The 9,152-nt window shown below is 45.1% G+C and overlaps 1 protein-coding gene across 1 annotated transcript in view; it reads right to left on the bottom strand.

Annotated features, from left to right (window-relative positions):
* METTL9 (methyltransferase like 9) overlaps positions 1 to 8,086 on the bottom strand; it is a gene marked incomplete at its 3' end in the record, with an annotated part of 8,292 nt that extends 206 nt beyond the window's left edge. Inside the window, exons 1-3 of the mRNA XM_010148842.1 lie at positions 7,967 to 8,086; positions 3,814 to 4,004; positions 1,080 to 1,290 (exon numbers count right to left, since the gene is read on the bottom strand). Coding sequence (XP_010147144.1) covers positions 1,080 to 1,290; positions 3,814 to 4,004; positions 7,967 to 8,086 — 522 coding nt within the window. The remainder of the gene's footprint in view (positions 1 to 1,079; positions 1,291 to 3,813; positions 4,005 to 7,966) is intronic.
* Positions 8,087 to 9,152: the final 1,066 nt, after the last annotated feature.

Raw genomic sequence — 9,152 nt, 5'->3', positions numbered from 1 at the left:
AAGGAAAAGAGATACTGTCTGTTAAACAAACACAAGCTGAGTCCAGAGAGAACCGCTGAAGACAAAAGATCCCTATGGATGTGTTGATAGTGCAGGTAAGGTCAGCCACCAAGGCAACGCAAAGAGACAGACATGATCCTCCGGTATTTTGGAAAAGAAAACTAAATCAACAACAGCATGGCTATATGTCCAGCTACACGAACCTTTATATTGCCTTACAATCATCAGGCAATAAAGGAGACCAAAACCAAAACTCCAGGCACTAAAAACCCCGTGTTGTCCTAGAATGAAACTGAAGCTATTTCTCAAGCGACAACAGTGCTGAAATGTGATTAATGACTTGCTGCGTTCTATTCATTCTGATGTGTGCAAACCCAGATTGCAACGTAGCTGTTATGCTTCCACTCAACGACAGGTGAAGAAAAGAAACCCACAGTTCCCTCATTCTTTGGGCTGAATCTAGGAATAAAGCGACTGAAATACTAACCATTACTCAATAAGACTGAATCTGCTGCCTGCAAGTACCTCCAGGAGCTGACACAAGTGCATGAACAAAGTTCTGAAAGTGCTGAAGTTTTTGTTACTAAGTATTATTCAATCTTGACTGCAGGGCTAAGCATAGCAAGAGTAAAAAGAATCTTTACACAGTCGTCTACTAAGGGATTAGACAGCCACAGATTATTGAGATGTCCTTATTACCAGGATTCAGTTTGCTTTAACTGCAGTACCTGTGTCTCCCTTTTGCAAATCTGGACTGTTCAGTTAGACCGTTCATCTGAATTTCAGCTTCCTGACTCCCTTGATTAAAGCAATTTATACAAGCTATGAATAAAGAGACTTCAAAATGGTTGTTGCCTATTTTGTCTTACTGGTAACAGGGAACATCAAAGTAAAAAAAGTGCTGGTAAGAGGGAACATTAGATACGTTTGTTTTCCTGCTTTGTACAGGTTAACCTTTTCCATAATGATCACACAACAGAGGAATTGACTAAAAATACTGAACATTCATTAAATATTATGAATAGATTACTTTGCTGTAATATCTGATATAAAGGATGCAGGAAGTATTCAGTACAATACCTGTATTTCTTATTCTGAAGCTGCCATATCATAGTTTCAGACAATTCAGTGGCATAGATTTCTTCAAAGTGAGGACTCATGACCTTAGTGACTTCTCCATCCCCAGCCCCTAAATCAAGAAGTCTGTGGGATTTCCATTCTGGATTTATTTTAAGCAGTCTTCGAAATTGTTCTGGGGAAAACACAAACATTGAGCCCCTTCCCAGCAGCCTGAAATGTAAAAATGAGAAATGACCGATTTTGTACAAACTTTAACAGGAAGGACAATGAAGTAATTTAGAATTCCAGTATCTGAAGGGGGCCTACAAGGGTACTGGGAGAGGACTTTTTACAAGAGCCTGTAGTGATAGGACAAGGGGTAACAGGTATAAATTGAAATCAGGGAGGTTTAGATTAGATGTCAGGAAGAAATTCTTCACAGAGAGGGTGGGGAGGCACTGGAACAGGTTGCCCAGAGATGTTGTGGGTGCCCCATCCCTGGCTGTCTTCAAGGCCAGGCTGGATGTGCCTTTGAGCAACCTGGTCTAGTGGAAGGTGTCCCTGCCCATGGCAGGGGGGTTGGAACTAGATGATCTTTAAGGTCCCTTCCAACCCAAACCATTCTATGATTCTATGAGAGAATGTGATCTGGCAGCAACCAGTGACACATAATAGTAGACAAGGTCACTGTTCAGATAAATTTTAAATCCAGTTCAACTGGCATTGCATTTGTCAGAGCTCTAACGCATAGCCACATACAGTTACAGTGGTTAAGACTTTGCGAGGAATTTGATTAGGTAAGGAAGAGCTCACAGGGTGCAGCTCAAGAAAATGATTGGGGGGGGGGGGGCGAGAAAGAGAGGGAAAGATAAAGGCTGACCCTTATTTGTCACACTTGCAGTTTGAACCCCTGCCACCTACCTTAAAAAAAATAGCAGAGGAAATAAAATGGCTACAGACACAGAAGTATGCACAATGAATGAGGAATAGGATGTGGAAATAGGAGGGAAGCCAGGGAACAGATTTAAGGAAAAGATGGAGTTACACTACTGCAGCGGCAAAGAAGAGGTTTTTAATTGTATGTTACAATGGCTTTTGCTGCTCTCTGCAGATCCTCGTTCAACATGAGAAGCTGTGGAATCGAAAATAGGTAACTCATCAAGGAACTGAGTAGAGGTGACGGTTGGATTCCTTACGGATCAAGTCAATGACATACCCACCCGCAACTGTTTGAAAACTACACGGTGACAGATTTCAGCTGTCACAGTAGAATGCAGAATTCAGAAGATAAAAGAGTTAGGAGAACAAGCAGAGGAAAAAGAACTGGTCAGTAATAGACTGAAGGTAGATAAATACTACTAATGCTGGATAGGAGGTTAAACTTACAGACAGTGAACAGAAGTCTTTTATGTTCAAGGGTAAAAAGAGGTATAAAGGTTAAAAGAATCAAAGAATATAAAAATGTGAAAAGGAGGTGGCATAGGAAAGATTGAATGCACTAAAAACCAAAGAAAAAAACAAAAAGGATGGAGTGTACATAGTCATACAGAAGAAACTGAAGCAGGACATTAAGTGTGTAAAAATAAACAGAATACAGACAATTTAAGTAGAGGCCCCCTGCAGCACACTTGTCTCAGTCCACACTGTGTAACTGGCTCATAGCTACTATTCCTAAGAGCACTATGAGGTGTTATTCAAAGCACTGTAGAGCCTTTGAAAAAAAATGGAAGAGAAAGGAAGAAGAGACCAAAGGAACCTCTATATAAAGCTACAAGTAACTAAAAACACCACAGGGAAGCTCATAAAGTCATCTGGTAAGGAAAAAGATTATTTTTCTAGTCTTAGCAGGCAGCTACTATCCTCATATGAGACTGTGCAGAAGTATGTAGTAGGTGCAGATGTGGGGATGGTGGAGGTACCAGGTAAACGTAACAAAATGCATGCTTCAGAAGGACAAAACTGATAAGCTGTTAAACACTTGTCTGAATGGGGTGACATGAGCAAAAAAAGGCACTGACTTTTTTTGAAAAGATACTAAAGCACCTACGAACAGCTAAATGCCCCTGCAGCCACAGAAGAGACAGATGCAATAAGACTAGGAGAGTATGTTCTGGAAATCTCTTCTCCTGACTTCCTGATGTTCCATCAGTCAAACGTGCCACATCAGAAGTTAACTGTTCAAGTACAGCTTACACACTATTTGAGGTGAAATTAAGTTTTACAGAGGAAGAGACAGAAGAGAATTCTGTTCCACATTAGTGTCACCAGACAAAACACTCTGCCAGCTCCTGCCAAGGTTTACAGTGGGTGTGCACACACTCTCTAGTACAAAGAGTTTTAGATGCAATAGAGAATTGACTGGATACAGCCACCTTTGACAAAAACAATCACAACAGTAACCAATATGGATATGGCAGTAGGTAAAGGGCAAGGCTGGGGGGCAGAGAAAGCCGAGGGATACATTGTCTAACACAAAGAGAACACTCTCTTATTCAGAAAGAAATTAATACAAGCAATGGTTATAAAATACAGTTAGAGTCCTCTGACTGTCTCTAATTGCAATTACCTCCTCTGTTGCCCCATACTGGAAGGGCTGGGCGTAAAGAGCACAGCAGGGCATTTCTGATCTGTTAGACTGGCAAAGGGACAACTACAAATTTAAGAAAAGCTGACAGATCAAGGAATAGGGCCGAACACTCGAAAACTCTAAATCCAAACTGTATTTAGTTTACTTAAGATTGACTTTTTACTTACCCGTTGATAGATGTTCTAGACATAAATAGGCTAAAAATTGAGGACACGAAAGAGTGATAGAGCTGGATAAACAGCCAGCCTGATTTCTCAATGCTGTTGTTTAAGAAGATCTGTGTTCCTTGGTCAAGGTAACTCTGGACAAAAATAGGCTGCAGGGATTCAGACAACTGTTCTGTGTTGCAGACATACCACTAGAGAAAGAGATAAAGGATCATTAAAAAGTTCAGCAACATAAAACCAGAAGCAGTTAAAATAAATTGAATACACAGGAGGCTATTATCAACTTCTGTAAACATAAAAAAAATCAGTTTTTCTTGCAGACTTTTCACTAAGCTTCAGAATTAATTTAACTTGGATTTGAATTGTAATCAAGTGAGAACCAATTACTTGCTAAGAAATACAGCTTTTAATTTTTGTCTTAATCATGACCCCATACTTTGAAGAATTCTACAAAGTAAATCCCCTAGAAAGCAAACACAGGTCCTCCATGGAACAGCTGATAAAAGAGTATGAAGTGGGGAGCCTCCTGAAGGAGGCTGTGGCTCCGTGGGAAGGACCTGTAGCCCCATGGAGAGAGGAGCCCAGGCTGGACCAGGTTTGCCGGCAGGACTTGTGATCCCACGGGAAGCCCCTGCTGGAGCAGGCTGCTCCTGAAGGACGGCATCCCATGGAAAGGACACACACTGGAGCAGCTCGTGAAGAACTGGAGCCCGTGGGAAGGACTCACGTGGGAGAAGTTGGTGGAAGACTGTTTCGCATGGGAGTGACTCCAGGCTAGAGCAGGGGAAGAGTGTGAGGAGTCCTCCCTCTGAGTGGCAGAGACACCGTGTGATGAACTGACCACAACCCCTATTCCCTTTTCCCCATTCCGCAGTGCTGACTGGGGGTAGGAGGTAAACAAAAGCACAAGTAAGTTAAGCCTGGGAAGAAGGGAGGAGTAGGGTGAAGGTTATTTACAGATTTGGTTTTAGTTCTCTTTTGCTCTGATTTGATTGGTTACTAATTAAATTAATTTTTTCCCCAAGAAGAGTCTGTTTTGCCCATGATGGTAATTGGTGAATGATCTCTCCCTGTTCTTCTCTCAAGCTGCAAGCCTTTCATCATATTGTCTCTCCCCTGTCCAGCTGAAGGGAGTGATAGAGTGCCCACGGGAAGCCCCTGCTGGAGCAGGCTGCTCCTGAAGGACGGCATCCCATGGAAAGGACGCACACTGGAGCAGCTCGTGAAGAACTGGAGCCCGTGGGAAGGACTCACGTGGGAGAAGTTGGTGGAAGACTGTTTCGCATGGGAGTGACTCCAGGCTAGAGCAGGGGAAGAGTGTGAGGAGTCCTCCCTCTGAGTGGCAGAGACACCGTGTGATGAACTGACCACAACCCCTATTCCCTTTTCCCCATTCCGCAGTGCTGACTGGGGGTAGGAGGTAAACAAAAGCACAAGTAAGTTAAGCCTGGGAAGAAGGGAGGAGTAGGGTGAAGGTTATTTACAGATTTGGTTTTAGTTCTCTTTTGCTCTGATTTGATTGGTGACTAATTAAATTAATTTTTTCCCCAAGAAGAGTCTGTTTTGCCCATGATGGTAATTGGTGAATGATCTCTCCCTGTTCTTCTCTCAAGCTGCAAGCCTTTCATCATATTGTCTCTCCCCTGTCCAGCTGAGGGGAGTGATAGAGCAGCTTGGTGGGCACTTGGCCCCCAGGCAGGATCGATCCACCACACTGGGATGTCAGGACCCTTCAGCCAAAGAGCAAACATATGCCTGCTTAGGTTTTCTTTGAAAACCACTTGCATAATGAGTACATTTCTGGACAAATCAGGCTCTCAACTTGTCATGGTTTAACTCTGGCTAGCAAAATACCACAAAGCTGCTCTCACAGATACACACACACACACACACCCTCCAGCAGAGGGACTTGAAGGAAAAAGACAAGGAAGCTTGTAAAATTGAGATAAGAACTATTTACTAATTGAATCTAAATGAATATATACATGAATGAATAAACACTACTACGAAGAAGTAATTAAAATAATAGCAAACATATGATACAGTCATGGTACAGTTGCTCGCCACCCACCGACCAATATACAACCAAGTCCCAATAAATGAGTCAGAGCCAGAGAGCACGAGAGCCGCAGCCCGAGAGCAACTGCCGCAGAGTCTGTGTAAACCCTATCAGCAACAGCATGACCAGGAAAACTAACAGACCTACCAATTCATTCCTGAATGAGCCAGCAAAGGAGTTAGCAAAGCAGCCCACAAAGGAGTTAGAGAGAGTGTTAGCAAGTGTAAGGAAGTAAAAGAGTAATGGTGTCCCCCTCTCCACCTGTGTACCAAGCATGACATACTATGGAATGAAATACTCCTTTGGTCAGTTGGGGTCAGCTGCCTGAACTGTGTGTCCCCTGCACTGCCTGTAGCGAGAGAGTTGGGAACGCAGCTGCAGTACCAGAAGCTGAGAAAGAGCTTGAATTTGGTGCAGGCACTTCCCAGTACCAGCTAAGGCCTTATCAGTACTTTTCTCAGTGTAAATCCAGGAACACAGCTACCTAGCAGCCCCTGTAAAAAGAGTTAACTCTTTTCTGACTAAACCCAGCACATTCTCCACCTGCTATTTCATACCATTTACGTCATGCTCAAGTCCTATACTATCCATAAATTCTCATTAACCAGCTCCCCCTTTCCCATCCCATCCCACACAGGTATCATTCCCTTAGTCTATGAACCATATTGGCAAAATGTCCATTAGTCCATGACTTAGGGTTCCATCGGGTGTGGGGTCACTCAGGACAGGAAAGGTGGAGTGTCGCATGGAATCACTGGGCGCCAAAGCCAGCACTTCTGCACTTCTTGCAAGGCTTGTTCTCTGTAGGTTCAGGTGATCTCTGCCATAGTGATTCCTACGACACAAAACTCAGAACGAGGGTTATTTGCAGCAGTTAATGTCCAACATGCCATTAAGTTCATGGGCTACTTTCTCCCAGAATCAAATTCCCTTGAGGGACACATCAGATTTCCCCATCTTCTCTCACTGCCCACCAAGTGTGTCCAGGTCCTTGAGTGAAAGCAATCCCACAAATGGGTTTGCTTTTGCCTGAGGCAGGAATAACCCAGATTGTTTTTTCCCAGCATAGTTTTAGCATGAACTACAGGGACTTAGTCTCCTTCTACAGTTTTGATTGGGCAGGGCCAGCACGATTGGCAGATCCTCTGGTGTTGACTAACCAGGTGGCTTTTGCTGAATGTGTATCCCAATTTTTGAAATTTCCCCCCCCCATTGCTCTTAGGGTGGTCTTTAACAGCCAATTGCACCGTGCGACAATCCCCAGGACTGGTGCATGGTAGGGGATGTGGTACACCCCTGAATGCCATGTTCTTCAGCCCAGGTGTCTAGGAGGCTGTTGTGGGAATGAGTCCTATTGCCTGATTCAATCCTTTCTGGGGTGCTGTGTTGCCACAGGACTTGCCTTTCAAGGCCCAAGATGGTATTCTGGGCACAGGACTTTTTGGCATGGGGCACAGGATATGTTTCCAGCCACTCCGTGGTTGCTTCCACCACTGTCAGCACATGGCACTGGTGAGTTTTGGGGAGTGTGATATAGTCAATCTGCCAGGCCTCCACATACTTTAGCCATCGCCCCCCATACCAAAGAGGTTTTACCCTCTTGGCTTGTTTGATGGCAGCACATGTCTCACATTCATGAATGACCTGTGCAATAGCATCTATGGTCAAGTCCACCCCTCAGTCATGAGCCCATCTGTATACAGCACCTCTGCCTTGGTGGCCCAAGGTGTCATGGGTCCACCGAGCCATAAACAGCTCACCTTTATGTTGCCAGTCCAGATCTACCTGAGCCACTGTAATCTTAGCAGCTTGATCCACCTGCTGATTGTATCAATGTTCTTCAGTGGCTCTGTTTTTGGGCACATGGGAATTGACATGATGCACTTTGCTTCCCATCTAGACAACCTGGTCATCAATGTCCTGCCACAGCACGGCTTGCCTCAGCGCTGCCAGTTGCTCTGTTTCCACTGCTGTAGCCACCCCTACGGGGCATCCATGAAGCAGTGTAGAGGTAAAGCACTGCTCATTTCTCTCGTTCAGCAACGTCCAAAGCCAGCTGGATGGCCTTTACCTCTGCAAACCGACTGGACTCACCTTGGCCTTCAGCAGTCTCTGCAGCTTGTCAGGTTGGACTGCACACAGCAGCTTTCCACCCCCGATGTTTCCCTGCAATGTGGCCAGACCCATCAGTAAAAAGGGCATATTGCTTCTCATTTTCCGGCAACTGATTGTACAAAGAGGCTTCTTCAGCCTGTGTCACCTCCTCCCCTGGTGACATTCCAAAATCTTTGCCCTATTACAAATATCTTTCCCCCCCAGCCAGTCCATGATCACTTTTAAGATTCCTAGGTGACTGGGATTCCCTATATGGGATCACATGTTGTGTGATCAGGGCAACCCACTTACTCCAGGTAGCATCGGTGGCACGAGGAGTAGAGGAGACTCTACATTTGAACATCCAGCCCAGCACTGGCAGTCGAGGTGCCAGGAGGAGCTGTGCTCCAGCCCCAACCACTTCTGAGGCAGGTCAAAGTCCCTCCTAAGCTGCCAGTATTTCTTTTTCGGTTGGAGTGCCATGGACCTCAGATCCTCTGTATCCCTGGCTCCAAAATCCTAGGGGTCGACCTCAGGTCTCCCCTGGATCTTTCTGCCAGAGACTCCAGGTAGGGCCGTTCTCCATGGCTACGGTGTAGAGCACATTCTTTACCTCTGGCCCTGTCCGGACTGGTCCAAGGGCTACTGCATGCACGATCTCCTGCTTGATCTGTTCAAAAGCTTGTCGCTGCTCAGGGCCCCATCTGAAATTATTTTTCTTAGGAGTCACTTCATAGAGAGGCCTAACGGACATGTTGGCTGTAATTTGGCATATGCACCCGCCAGAAACCCATGACACCTAGGAAAGCTTGTGTTTCCTTTTTGCTCATTGGTGGGGACACAGTTGTGATTTTGTTGATCACGTCCATCAGGATCTGGCAACTTCCATCTTGTCATTTCACTCCTAGGAACTGGATCTCCTGTGCAGGTCCCTTGACCTTACTTTGCTTTATGGCAAAATGGGCTTTCAGAAGGGTTTGGATGATCTTCTTCCCTTTCTCAGTAACTTCATCAGCTGTGTCGCCCCATACAATGATGTCATCAATGTATTGCAGGTGTTCTGCGCCTGCATCCTGTTCCAGTGCAGTCTGGATCAGTCCATGGCAGATGGAAGGACCGTGCTTCCACCCCTGGGGCAGCCGATTCCAGGTGTTCTGGATGCTTCTGCAAGTGAAAGCAAACTGTG

This window comes from Eurypyga helias, unplaced genomic scaffold, assembly GCF_000690775.1.
Source record: "Eurypyga helias isolate BGI_N326 unplaced genomic scaffold, ASM69077v1 scaffold5313, whole genome shotgun sequence".
Lineage (NCBI taxonomy): Eukaryota > Metazoa > Chordata > Aves > Eurypygiformes > Eurypygidae > Eurypyga > Eurypyga helias.
The sequence above is the reverse complement of the archived record's forward strand: the minus strand, read 5'-3'. Positions and strand labels throughout refer to the sequence as shown.